Raw genomic sequence first — 13,665 nt, 5'->3', positions numbered from 1 at the left:
GCACGGCAGGTGGCTGGAATCCACAGTCGCTGGGTGTCATGAGCACGGAGAGGAGAGGGAAGAACGGAAGCGGGGATTTAGGTTGTGTTCATCCGTGAGGTTTTTAAAATTGCTTGGGTTTGGGTAAAGACTACAGTATTAGGACAGGAGGAAGGAAGGCCCATCATAGCGATGATGGGAAGCTGTGGTTAGAGGAAGCTTAGTCCACTCCAGCGGGCACCCAGACCTAGTGAGAGACTGAGCCTTGTTAACTTTAAAGCAGAGGTTCGACCATGCAGAAGGGGTGCGAGACCAGGTGGGAATAAAGGAGGAAGGAGGAGAGGCTATTTCTTTGTAAAAAATTAATCTTAGAAAAACCACACGCGGTTAAGAAACCACACGACATGGAACAGATAACGTGTCACAAACAGAAAAGGAACAGAAAGGAGAGACAGTTGGATGAGCCGGGATGAGAAGGGACACACGAGGGCCAAACAGAGAAGGGCAACATCAAACCGAAGCAGCAAAGCAAACCGAAGCCAACTCGGGGCTTTCTGGGGTGCAGAGCAGAGGCAGCCAGAAAGCACGACGGAGGCGGCGACTGATGACATTCAGGGGCGCGAGCATGCTGGGGGGTGGAGAGCCACACGGCACACACAGACGACACACGGCTACACTTGGAAGCCTGGACAATGTGAATGGAGGTCGTTTGTACCCAACGTTTCTTCCCTTCATGCATTTGGGAGGTAAACACTCGAGTATAGACTCAAAGCCCTGGCCACTCATTAGAGTTGGCTTTGGGGTCCCTTATTTCCTGGGGATTTTTCCTCCTTTCTTTATTTGTGCTTTGAAAACACAATAGCAAAAAACGAGGCCAAAATCAGAGGGCCAAACCCAGGCCCTGGGTAGGATTCTAAGAGGCTGTGGAACTGAGCCACAAAACAGCAAGTTCTTTCATTTTCTGTGTCTCAGTTGGAAGCTGGGTTCCCTGAAGAATGGAAGGAGGCTGGACGCTGAGTCGTCCAGGCCAGTGGGCAGAGCACTGGATCCAGAGTCGGGAAGACCCGAGTCTGCGTCCGGGCTCTGCCACTTCGGGTGCCTTGACTGCGGGCGAGCCACACCACCGGCCTGGCCGTCCCCTGTCCCGCCTCACAGGGTGCACAGGAACCGGACCCTCACTTTGAAGAGAGGCGTCCCTTCTCTGGACTCCTGGGAGGGGGAGCCAAGCCTACCATCTCAAGGGGCCGATGGGACTCGGGACAAAGGCGCCTCCTCCTCTCTTCCCAGCCCCAACTCAGAGCAGAGCCAGTGGTGGGGAAAGCAAGGCAGTATCCATGCTTCCAAGGAGCAGAGCCTCAGCCGAGGCGGCAGGGGTGCTGAGGCCGTCCGTCTTGGCCTTCCCTCCCCCCATATCACAGGCCTGTAGGGGGACAGAGGACTGGACAGGGCAGTTGTGGGGAGGCCCTTGTGGTCCCAGGATTTGCGGAGCTAAACCCAGAGGTAGCTCGTTGGTGGGGCTCAGGGGGGAAAGCCCTGTCCATGGGAGTGAATTTTCACAGTGACTGTGGCTGATGGTTTTAAGTGTCACAGCTCAGGGTCTGCTTGACTGTTTTAGAGAGGAGTCTTTCTAAAGCACATCCTAAGCCCCTCTGCCTTTTAATGTAGAGAACACAGAGAAGAATTTAAGTTTGTCAATAAGCCTTCTTGGTCTTGTGTAAGACCCCACAGTTTTAATTTTTTTTTTTTTTTTAAGTTTTTCTCCTTTGCTGTCAGCCATCACTTACTAGTTCTGGCTTTCCCTTGTCTTCTCAAAAGCATCTCTGTCCCCTCTCCTTCTTATGTGCTATGGGCAGGGGACTCCAGGGAAACCTGCCTGGTGGAATCCTGCTTTCAGTAAGAGGCGTCAGGTGCCGAGAGAGAGCCAGCCAGACGCCATGCGTTAGTGCTGGTCGTCCGTGATGGCCATCTGGCTGCTCTGAGGTTTCTTTCTCCCTGGATTCCCTATCTGTGGCTCTGTAGAGATTATTCAATATTCTGATATCCTGATAACTGGGCCACTACTCCCTTGATTAAGTGAAAACAACAACAAAAAAGATGTTGCAGGCCTCAGTTTTCTTAACTGTAAAATGGGAATAATAATGATCATTGTAGCTGCTCAGCCCAGAGCCTGGCTGAATTGCAATAAGATGCCAGCCGGGAGCGCCTGGTGGAGGAGGAGGGATGGTGGCAGGACCCTGTCGTGTGACTGACAACGCAGAGGGGATGACACACAATGAGATGTAGGCCCCTCGCCCTCCCCCTGGAATGGAGACAACAGAAAGAATGAACTGCTCTGGACAAGACTGTGGGGACAAGACTTTTCGGGACACCCCGCCACGGCCATGTCAAGTCTCCACTTCGGATCTCTCGCGGCTGAAATGGAAAAAAGTATGGGAAGAAAAAAAAGCTCTCCCATCTCCCCTCCCTGCCTGCCCTGGTGATGGGCCTTGCTGGCATGAGCTGCACTGGGGCGTGGGGTGAGGGGGAAGAGAGGAAGGGCCTCGGTCTGTGGGCTTTCAGACCTTTTGGTTCCATCAGCACAAAGGGGGTGGGGAGCCCCATGCCCGTTGTCGATGGCTCTGAGGAAATGCATGGGCCCCGGTCTGGGGCGGGTTCGACATACTCGAATGTTTACCCGGCTTCAAGGAAGCCAAGAGTCTGGGATTGATTCACATTCATTTCAGGCTCAAGGTTAAAGACTCACAACCTCTTTTAATTTCACTCTCTCTTGCTGAACTCTGTGTCCAGGGTTCTCTAGCCCTCTAGGGAAACAAACACATGGAATATTCAGACAGCGGAGAGGTCTGGGCTCCCCCCCAGAAGCAAGCCATTTTCTCGCCAACCCAAGGTTGCACTAAGTTAGTTACCAGAATGCTAATGAGAGGTCCAGCTTCCTTTCCTTCCCTTCTTCCCTTCTCCCCCTAAGAGATGCAAACTCCTTGCCCTAGCAGTCCTCAGAACCGGGAATCTGAAGGGGGAGTGGGACAGGGGATGCCCTATCTAGCAGGGTACGGCATCCAGAAAGTGGCTGGTCTGGGGTTGGGAGTCTGATGCTCTGGGTTTGAAGGAACAGGACCTTCACTCATGGACGTGGAGCGTGCTATGAACTTGCTAAATACAAAGGTAGCTTGAGATGGGTTAGGAATTTGTGGCAATAAGAGAGAGGAGCTCTGTAGCTTGGCCTTGGATCTAAGAGCTAAATGCTAATTCTGTTCCTGATCACCGATGGAAAAATGCCTCTCTTCTCAGTCCCCGCCAGGCTGGTGGAAACTCAAGCAGAGAAAGAGCTTCCCTGGCCTTCTAGACCCCAAAGGATTGGCTCCTCCTTTTCACCGGAGGAGGCTGTGGGCGTGGGTACTGGTTCCACAGTGGAAATTCAACCTCTGTGGGCTCTAGGTCTGTGGGCTTATCTGGGAAGTGGTGTGGGTGGTGAGAAAAATGAGGGACTTTGGAGTCAGATCTCTTGTCACTTACATACTGTGTGATCTTGGCCAAGTCAGTTCACTTCTCTGAGCCTGAGTGAAGGATGTGCTGAACCGCTTTGGAAAATTTTGGGTGAGGCTTGAGTATAAGGCATTAGGGGTGTGCCATTACGTTTCTGGGAGAAAAAAAGAAACTCGCTTTTGAGTAAGTCAGAAGAGGAAAGCAAGGCAGTGGACCAGAGTTTCCTCCCGATCATTCCAATGCCAGTCTGACCAGACAGACTGTCCTGTCACTGCATGGTATCTGTCTGCCTGGGGCCCTCCGCCTCACAGTGGTGCTGAGGGAGGGATGTGTGATGTGCTGGGGGGGTTCCTCACCCCAAGTCATGAGTCAGAAGTCAGCCGGGCACACGCCACCCTGCCCCAGGACTTGGTGGTCACTTCTGATAGCCCAAAGGACAGTGGTTTGACTCTTTCCAGGGCACAGAGAGCCCAGGTGTCTTCAGTTCAACAGGCACCCTACTCTACTGGGGAATCCTGGGAAGAAGATCCTGCTCGGAGGAGGCAGGGGGTGGGGGGAGCCCACCTCTCCACCACCCAATCGGGGACCCCTTCTCTTACTTCCTGGCCCCCTGCTTCACACCCTGTGGGAAGAAAGCCTTTTGGCTTCTGTAGGGACCCTGCCTGGTATCTAGAGGGCTCTCAGGGTCCTTGGAGACCAGAGGAGGTGACATTGCTACAGAAACTATTCAAGCAAAGGAGGGACTAGAGGATATTTCACATCGTGACTGTGTTGACCAAAATGTGTCTGTTGAAACCACAGAGGTCGTGATCAAGTTTGGAACCAGTACCCTTGAGCAAGGGGATGGTCAGGCGTTTTTTGAGACCCCATGCCCAGAAGTCCCAGAAGGAACCCAGAGTTACAGGCTGGATTCTACAATTGCAGGTAGGAATGCAAGATTCCTAAGGAGGCGTGATGCCTGAGGGAGAGGCAAGACGGCACTTGGGTGAGGGAGTCATGCTTGATCAGCCCCTTTGGGTCCTCTGAGAAAATGACGGGTCGTGGGCAAGGCCGAGAGCATCCTTCTCAAAGGCTGTTCCACAGTTGGGTCACCGTGGGATAAAGGGATTAATCTGGGCTAGAAGGAGATTGGCTTAGAGATAGGAAGCAAAGGGCAGGCAGAAATGGGCATTTCTCTGAAGGAAAAGTGTTGAGAACCAATTGTCACAGGACTGGCCTTATTGAATGGTTTTCTAAAGGGCAGAAGAAAAGGTTCAAGATGACTGCGCTCTTTCTTCGAGACTGGAAGAGCTAAGATGGGGGACCTAACCAAGGGAGAGGCTGCAGGTGCCCGGGAGTGCCGTGAGCCCCATGTTGGCCAGGGTAAGGCACCACGCTTCAAGAAAGAGGCCGAACCGGGGAGGATGAAGACCTGGGCCTGGACCCGGAGGCCACCCTCTGGCAGTCAGACGGGCCGGAGGCATGCAGGAGGCAATGGGAGGGCAGTGGGAGCCCCGAGAGGAAGAGGTCATTTCCCCAGGTGGCTCTCCAGCCCTGAGCACTTTTGGTCTCTGCACTCCACGACAGGAGGCAGCGCTGACCAAGGCTGGAGCTTGGCTGACGCAGGAGTAGGCCAGCTGGGCGCGGCCTCCCACCGAGGCGAGGGCGCTCTGTATGGAGCGGGAGAGGGTGGGAACAAGTGTCTCCTGCCCTGAGAAAGCCTGGCAGTGACGTGCCGGTGACAGTGCCTCATGGGAACGTGACTCAGACACCACCTGCTCAAACGTGGCCTCCCTTCACCTGGGCTCGTCTGGCCTCCCCATCGCTGTGTTTTCGTGCTGATGAATGAGCACAGGGGCTTTCCCCCGTTTCTGCATCCCCCCTGTCATTTTGTGTACTTGGTGGGACTGCACCCACGGCAAGGTCGTGGGACGTGAGTACACGCCACCGACGGCACTGTGTGGCTTGCGCCTCTTGTCCAGGGGCTCAGATGGCATCATTCTCACCCAGCACATGGCCCTCTCCTGCCCGGTGGCAGAGATGTGTGTTTTGGATGTTCTGTGCTTGGGAGGGTGGGGGGTAGAGGCACCTTTTAAAGTATCAAGAGATGAGGCCTGGAGTCTCATCAGAGAAGCCCAAGGGCTGGCTGAGTGAACAGACAATGTGAGAAGACCAGACTGCAGCTCCCGTGTGGTTTAGGAGGGGCTGACTAGAGACAGGGAAGGGAGGCAGGTGGTAAATAGAAACTCCTTGTGCCCTCTGGGACCTGGAGCCATGGGGGGTTCATAAAGATCTAGACAAGGCCAGAGTTGAGAAACTTGTGTCAGACGCCCTGGTGTGAGGAGATGAGCTCGAGGGAGGGAGGTGATGGAGGGGGTCGGAGTCCCAGGTGTCCCTCCAATGAGGAAGCCACAGGTTAGACTGGGTCCCTCGGGCCTGCTGTCAGCCAGCCAAGATGCGACCCCCCCCCACTGTGCTCTACCTGAGGTCAAGTGGAATGGGTCAGGAGCCTTGTCCCTTCCAGGAAGGGCTCAGGCCTTCCCTGTGCTCCAAGCCCCGCTGCAGGGAGAAGTGTGTGTAAGGTAGCTGGTGCTCTCAGATGTACAAGGAGAGAGGGCAGAAGGGGCTGAACTACTGGGTAGCGGGCCTCCAGGCTGTGATCTCCTTGGGGGCCTGGGTCCCCTGACCAACTGTGACCTCTGATCTATAGTGAGCCCTCTGGGTTGGACCTCACTGTGGCTGACTGTGACCCCTGAGAGCCTTTCCTCCCTTGACCCACAGTAACCCTCGGCCTGACTTCGACCGCAGGACTGTGATCTCCTGGCCAACTCTGACCCTGGCCCTCACAAGCCAGGCTTTTCCTGACCGGGTATGACCCTACACTGATTGGTGTGCTCCACGCCCCCCAGCTGACTGCTCCCCTCTGGCCACCGTGACCCTGTGGGGGACTGTGACATTCGATCACTGAAACCTCCCTGACCAACGGTGATCCTTTGACTGACCCAGACTTTTTGACTACTTGTGACCCTCAGGACCCCATGACTGCCTGGTCATAACCCCTGACCCTGACCCCAGCCGACCCGGACCCCCTAAGGGACTGCCACCCCGTGCCTGGCTGTGGTCTGCTGACCGCCTGGGACCCTCCTCAATAGCCGGGGCCCCTCAGCCCCCTGGGCCTAATCACGACCTCCTGCCCCCCGAGTCCCTGGCGCCCCGGCCCCTGCCCTCCTGGCCGCCCGGCGCTGGCGACGGTGGCACCCGAGGCGGTAAGGATTCACACTCACGCCCGGCTGCAGCAGGAGGAAGGCTGGTCGGAGAGGAAAGAGCATTGGACAACGACACGCGACTAGGGCTAGAGAGATTGGCTACGTCCTGGCTCTGGCTGGTGACGGAGGATTGTCTCCGCAGGGCTCCCTGAAAGGAGGCCCCGCTCTTGAAAGTATTGACTACTTCAATCTGCAACGGAGGAGAGAACGAGACAAGTTGCGAAAAGAATGGACACGACAGCTACACGACTGACAGGCGCCAGGCCACGAGGACAGCCGCAGCCACGGCAAGACAGCACGCCACTTAAACCAAAACGACAATACCAGGCACGCTCCAAGGCTCTGAGAGACGTCTGCTCAGCTCGGGCTCCTGGGGTCCCCAGGGCCCGGTTGAGGGGGGAGCCACAGGGGCCCGGCCTTGGTCCTGCTCTAGTGACTCAGGGGCCAATGGGCTGGGCGGGGGCCCGCGGGTGGGGCGTTAAACATGGTGTTTGGAGGCAGAGGGGGTGCTCAGCCCTTGGGACCAGGCGTGCCGGGAGCTCTGGGGTGGACAGACCCTGGCCCCCCAGCTCTATCACTTACGAGCTAGACGGCCTTGGGCAAGTCACTGCCCATGGCAGTTTCTTGTCCTTCAGAAGGGGCAATGCCACCTACCTGGCAGGGTTAGCTGTAAGGGGCAAAGCACTGGCCCGCTTAGTGGTCCGTGAGAGTCAGGCTAGATAGGACTCGTGCTCACTCAAGAAACTACAGTCCCGGTGTCCTCCTCAAAGGCTTTGTGGCCAGGATGGTGACAGCACCAGGGCTGTGTGTGTGCTGAGAGCTGCCGGGCCCGCCTGGGAAGTGGGGGATGGGGGCTACCCGGAGGGCGAGTCCCGGAGCCCAGACTGCTGTCTGTCAGGAGGCTCTGGGTGTGCAACCTGCTCCCCCGACCCAGTGCCCAGATAGGGCTGTCTCCTGAACCTCGGTTACCCCTAAAACTAGGTGCGGGGCATACCGACCTCTCAGGGGGCCGGGAAGGCCAATGAGATGACGTTTGGGACAGTCCCTGTAGGGTGTGAGGCAGCCCAGGCGACCTGTTTTTGTTGTGCTAGGTGGAAATGCAGCGGTAGGCCACGTAGGACTGCAGGACCGCAGGCCCAAGGTGGGGGGCCCTGACGCACTTCCCAGAGCGTGACGGGGGCAGGGTGACCATGAACGTCCCAGCACAGCTGTTCCAGGCCGGCTGGGCAGGAGACTGAGCCTCTCTCAGTTTCCTGGTCCCTCTGTTCCTCATCCTACAGGGCTGTGAAAGCACCCCGAGAACTGCAGCCCAGACTCAGGGAGAGGGGCCGTGTGGGAACACGGGGGCTGCATATTCGTGGCGTGTGTCACGTGGTGGCCACGCAGTCCCGTTCTGAGGCAGAGACCTGCTTCTGGCCGGACACACATCCCGCGCGTGTGCTCTACATGTGTGTCCTTGGGGTGCGTGTGCGTGCGTGTGGTGTGTGTGTGGAAAACCAACCTTTGGTCCCCAGTGGGGGCTAGGAGAGCGTCTGAAGCCCCCCGTGGAGGAAGATGTACGTGCAGGTGCGCAAGCCCGCACCGCAGGCTGACCACGTGGCCGGTAGAATCTGGGGCCCACCCCGGCCTGAAGCTGCCATCCTGGCCTCACGTGGATCAGTCTCCAGCTTCGCCTGACCCTCCTGGCGGCCCCCCAGCAACCCTGACAGGAGCCCCTCACTCACCTCGGCCCTCAGGGTCACCCCTCCTCCACCTTAGGGGCACCCCCTGCCCCCCGCCCCAAAGCCCACAGTGGGTGTGACCCCAGTCTGACCCCGGCCAGGTGGGCAGGGAGGCAGGGCCTTCCCGAGGAGGCCGCTCTTCAGCGGCAAGGCAGAGTGTGTGTGTGGGGTACATGGGTGCACAAGAGGCTGGTGAGATGGTGAGAGCGGGTCTGGACCCACCCTCATCCCCGCATCCCCATCGCCACCCACCCCGCCAGGCACGGGCCCGGCCCCAGGAGCCGCCTGTACCTGGGTCTGGATCCGGTTCAGGCCTCGGAACCACAAGATCTGGCCCCGCCGCAGCTCTCGCTCGGCGTGGTCTATCTCCTCCACGTCCTCGTTCAGCTCCTCCTCCGGGATCTCCTCCTTCTGCGTGAGCCTGCCTGCCTCCTTGAGGAACTTGAGCCTGCTGGTCGGGATGGTGGCGATGACCTGCGAGGGGCCCAGCTGTCAGCGGAGGGCTCGGCCTCCCTTCCTCCCTCTTGCTCTTCTTACCCACTGACCTAGTTACGTTCGACTCACTCCTTAACTCGTCGCACCTCTTCCTCAAGTCAATCTTTAGATTTCTTTTTAATTTGCTTCTTAATTCACTCACTCATCCAGAGGCAGGTGGAAATCGTGGGAAATCTGGGGAGTTGGACACGTGTGACTTTGGATACCCCAGACCTTACAAGTCCTGTGACTTTGGGCAAGTCATTTAACCTCTGTGAGCTCCGGCCTTCCCATCTGGAAAGCTGGGACCAGTTCTCAGAGTTGGAGATGCTGTGTCTAAGTCACTGGCCCTCAGGTCTCTGGCTTATTCTTCCTGAGGTCACTGGGTCCTGGGGTACCCAACCCTGGGCAACAGGGGCCCAGAGCTCGCATGCCTTGGGGTCAGTCAATCCTGGGACTCTTGAAACGGCTGCCCTCCCGGAAAGGGAAGGCAAGATGGGAGGGGGATATGCCTTTGTTGTTACTCTTCCTCCAAAGGGCTTGTCCGTGGGGCTGAGGCCTGAGCGGCAGGCCCTGTGGGGCAGCTGAGGTGGCAGAGGTCAGAGGCCCCTGACATCTCCTCTAGGGACTGGCAGGGGCTGCCCTGCACACTCTCAGGGGTTCCCCGGGGGTTTAAGGTGGGCCTTGCCCGCTGGCATCCTCCTTAGGTGTCAGGAACCTGCTCATCCAGATGCCGAGGGCTCCCTGAGGGACTGTCCAGTGGGATGAAGATGCCCAGGCCCTGAGGGTGCCCAGGGAATGGCGTTGTTAAGTCAAACCTAGTTTATCAGCTCTCCAAAGGAGCTCCAAAGTTTAAAGAAGATTGTTCTGAGGGAAACTAAATTTTATTCTTTACCTTCTAGTTAATTTCTCTCACTGGAATTTCCCACTCTAGCCTGGGAACAGCTTGAAGGCAAGACCAACGTCTTAGGCCTGTTGGGGCACCCACTGCCTGGATCCAGCTCCGGGTCCTGGTCAGGCGTCTTTGAGCTGCAAGCTGTGAGTTCCATGATGGTACGTGTGCGTGTGTGTGTGCATGTACCTGGTGGGAGAACGTTCTGGGGTCATGGCTAGAAGGGCCCCTAGAGAGGACACAGCCCAGGGTTCCCCGAAGCTGGGGAGGGCCACAGATGGCTGCAGACACAGCACTGTGATGCAGCAGGGTTTGCCCCTCTTACGTTCCCTCCGAGCTCTCCGAAGGAGCCTCTGCTTGGTGTCACAGCACCTACTAATGCTCTTTACAACAAGCCGGCTTCGAGCTCTGAGCCTTGGCTGGCCATGGCATCTAGTTAGAGTTTAATAACATCGCGCTTGTTACATTTTTTTGGTTAGCTTCTGTTTATGACAAGTGATACTGATTTTCCAATCATATCTGTAACATAAATTACCTTTTGAAATAAATTTCAGTTAGGAAAACAGATGTGACTGAAAGAAAGTATCAAGTAAATAACAGGATCAGCGGGGTGTATAGACAGAGGCAAAAATCACAGTGGCGATACCCAAATGACCAGCATTCGAGACCTGGGCCAAACCCCCATTGCTCCGGTCCCCAGAGACGGGGAGGCCCTTGCCCGGAGCCAGACAGCTAATCCATGGAGGAGCCATGGCCCATTCCTGGGGCTCCTGGATTCCCCGTCCAGTGTTCTTTCCCTTCCCCTGCTGAGAGGCCCCTCCTGCAGCTCCCCCAGCACTCACCTGGCCCCAGACAAGCTCTCCCAACCCGATGAATATGCACCACAACCACTGGTCCAGCTGCAGCGGAGAGCAGCTGAACGGTTTCCCGCCAAACTGCACGATCACTATCTGGAGGCCACAGGGGCAGAGAGAGAGACAGAGGGACAGGCCGTCAGGGGCCAGCTCGGAGGTCTGGGCTCTCAGGGCACTGCCGAGGGGCTCCGGCTACCCGCTGCCCTCGGCCCACCCCGGCCAGGTCAGGGTGGGGCCTGGTACCTGGATGGTGAAGGTGCCCAGCACAATGGTGCAGAAGATGGGGTTCCGGAAGATGCCGTCGAAGACGTTGCGCTCGCCGTGGATCTTGCGGGCGTTGATCTCGTTGAAGAGCTGCATCATGACGAAGGTGTTGAAGATGATGGTGTAGTGCTCGGAGGGTGGCGAGTGCAGGGGCGCGTTCCTCCCGCTGTCGATCTGGAACATCTTCTCGCCTGCCAAGCCGAGAGGGCGGGAGCCGGGCTGAGGGACGGAGCTGGGGGGACGCCTGGCCCTGCGTGGGGGCCTCTTCTGAGCAGCCGGGTGGGTCACCCAGATGCGGGAGGTGCTCTCTGGACGCTGGGGGGCAGGTGGGCCTGAGCTGTGCGGTGTAAGTGAAGGGGTAACAAAACCCTTTCTCCTCTAGGGGAGAAAGGCCTTGGGTGGACTTTCTTCCACTTTTTCTGCAGAAATCTGATAAAGGTGGGAGGCCAGCTGTGCTACAAGGCGACAGGGCTTATAAAAAGCAACCCCTGGTTGGCAAACTCATCCGGACTGGGAGGATGTAGAGTGACCTCAGAATACCTGGCGGGAGACCATGGCTTTGGGTCCCCCCGAAAGTCTTGCTGCTTGTAACTGAGCACGTCCTTGCTGAGACCTCTGGACGCGCAAGGGGCTGTTATAGGAGAGACCAGTTCCTGCATGGAGGCTGGAGCTTCCAGGCCAGGCTGGCTCTGGACTCACCCAGGTGGCCTAACTCTCTGTCACGGGAGCTGCCACGTGGCAGTGTGTGGGGGACACAGCCCCGGGCTGCTGTGTGGACACCCACCCACGGCATGCCTGATGCCGTCCTGCGTCCTTTTGCAAAGCTGCATGAGCTGGTGCTGGGAGGGCTTGTGGGGTTTTCTGAGTGTGAGGATCTAGCTGAGTCCAGGACCGCCCAGAGCAGGCGCTCAAGTGGGGAAGCCAGCGAGTAGAGCAGGAGCCCACCACGCCCCCCCCTCCCCAGCCTGACAGCTTTCTCCGAGTCTCTACTAATTCTGCATTCCCCGAACATCCTCCAAAGCTTTTCATGATCATCTTTGCAACCGTCCTGCCAACACAACGGAAGGGAACTGCACTCTGAGGAATGGGATCGTGCCCCATCGCCGTCTGTACTCTGGACTTGAGGGCAAGGGCTCGTTGGCATTGAAAACCCAGCTCAGAGAGGCTCTGGGGACTCCAAGCTGGCCCCAACTTGCCGTGTGGCTGTGGGCCAGCTCCTGCCCGCCTCTGGGCCTGTCCAGGTGCCAGGGGTGGGCTTCGCCCGGATCAACTCTGAAGCACCCTGGAAGCCAGGCCAGTCTTAGAACCAGCTAGGGTGCCACCTCAGACTGGCTGTGTGCCCTCTGGCAAGTCACCTCCTCTCTCTGTGCTCGGTGCCCTCATTGTCATGGGGGTTGGTGGTAGAGGGTCCTAAATAAACGTGTTGTGGAAACAGCTGGCGGGTAGGCAGGCATGCGGCTCTTTTCTGAGGATGGCGTGGTGGGGACCCTTCCAAGTGTGGGAGCAATGAGAGAAGGGGCTGGCCACTCCCCCTAGAGCTTCAGGCTCTTGCGGGGCTGACGTGAGGCACCACCTTGCACTGTGTACACAGTGTCTGGAGCTGTCATCAGTGGAAAAACCCCTGGCTTTGGAGTCAGCCAGACCTGGGGCAGGGCCAGTCTCTACCCAAGATTTGCTGTGTGACCCTGAGCAACTAACTTCACCTCCCTAGGCCTCCATCACCTCACCAGCACATAGGCAGGCAGCTGTGAATCCAGAGCACGGGGTCTGGGCCATGGTGTCCCTGGTGGGCAGGGTGGGGGACTCACCAACAAAGAGCAGGGTGAAGATGAGGGTTAGCTGGTAGACGGCGTGGCCCAGGATGTTCTTCATCATGGTCCGCGAGATGAGGGGCTTGTTGCGGCCGTATGGCTTCCTCAGAAGCAGGCTCTCCGTGGGTGGCTCGGTGGCCAGCGCCAGCGAGGCGAACGTGTCCATGATGAGGTTCACCCAGAGCATCTGCACGGCCTTCAGAGGGGAGTCCTGGGGATAGCGAGTGGAGAGGGGGCTGTCACGGCGCGGCCGGCCCACCTGCTGGCCCGAAGTGCCTGGGGTGGGGCTCCTTCCTGAGGTGTCAGCAGCTTCCCACCGGAGCCTTGAGGCCGGCTCTCCCCGTGGGTCTTCCTCGGCTGGCTCACCCCCTGGGTTCCAGAACAGACGTGGAGCAGGTTTGCTAGGCCTTCCCTGGGGAACAGCCCAGACCCGCCCACTTCAGACCTGTCTTCTCCCACAAGGAGAAAATTGAGCCCCAGGCCCGATGGCCACCAGTTCCACAGCCCAGCCCCCGTAAATACAGCCACATCCCCACCATCTTCCCTCCTCGGCCTCTCCAGCCCCCATCTGGACGAGCCTCTCTTCCAGGCTAAGGTCACGACCCTCCCACAACCACCTCCCGCCCAGACCCCACCTCCTCTGCTTCCCGCTACCTCTTTCCCCTCGACCACCAATGGCTCGGGCCTCTCCTATCCCACAAACGATGCCTGGGACCCTGTCCCTTTTTTACTACCACCCAATTTCTCTTTACCTCTTGTGTTTACTTGAAGCAATTATTATGTGTGTCTGTGACGCCAAAAATAATGTATTTTCCTGGTAGAAAATTTGGGCAAGTAAGGAACAGAAGAAGCTAAAACTCATCAACATTCACCATTTACGGGTTCCCACCGTGTACATTCTGGTGTGGAGCCCCACACTTCTCTCTGGCTGAGACGGGGATC

The 13,665-nt window shown here is 57.6% G+C and overlaps 1 protein-coding gene across 7 annotated transcripts in view; it reads right to left on the bottom strand.

The window, feature by feature from the left end:
- The window catches only part of ATP2B2 (ATPase plasma membrane Ca2+ transporting 2), a 192,693-nt gene that overhangs the window by 2,432 nt on the left and 176,596 nt on the right, over window positions 1-13,665 (bottom strand). For 5 of the 7 annotated variants that reach the window (XM_024740200.1, XM_024740197.1, XM_024740194.1 and 2 more), the window contains 4 exons: window positions 12,721-12,934; window positions 10,892-11,103; window positions 10,637-10,744; window positions 8,720-8,902 (listed from right to left, as the gene is read on the bottom strand). In XM_024740200.1, the coding sequence (XP_024595968.1) occupies window positions 8,720-8,902; window positions 10,637-10,744; window positions 10,892-11,103; window positions 12,721-12,934 (717 nt within the window). Of the gene's footprint in view, window positions 1-2,725; window positions 2,781-6,721; window positions 6,898-8,719; window positions 8,903-10,636; window positions 10,745-10,891; window positions 11,104-12,720; window positions 12,935-13,665 lie in introns of all 7 variants that reach the window. The other 2 variants (XM_024740193.1, XM_024740196.1) reach the window with 2 other exon arrangements.

The sequence above is a fragment of the Neophocaena asiaeorientalis genome, unplaced genomic scaffold, assembly GCF_003031525.2.
Source record: "Neophocaena asiaeorientalis asiaeorientalis breed wild unplaced genomic scaffold, Neophocaena_asiaeorientalis_V1.1 scaffold75, whole genome shotgun sequence".
Lineage (NCBI taxonomy): Eukaryota > Metazoa > Chordata > Mammalia > Artiodactyla > Phocoenidae > Neophocaena > Neophocaena asiaeorientalis.
This window is presented reverse-complemented; position numbering and strand designations above follow the sequence as displayed.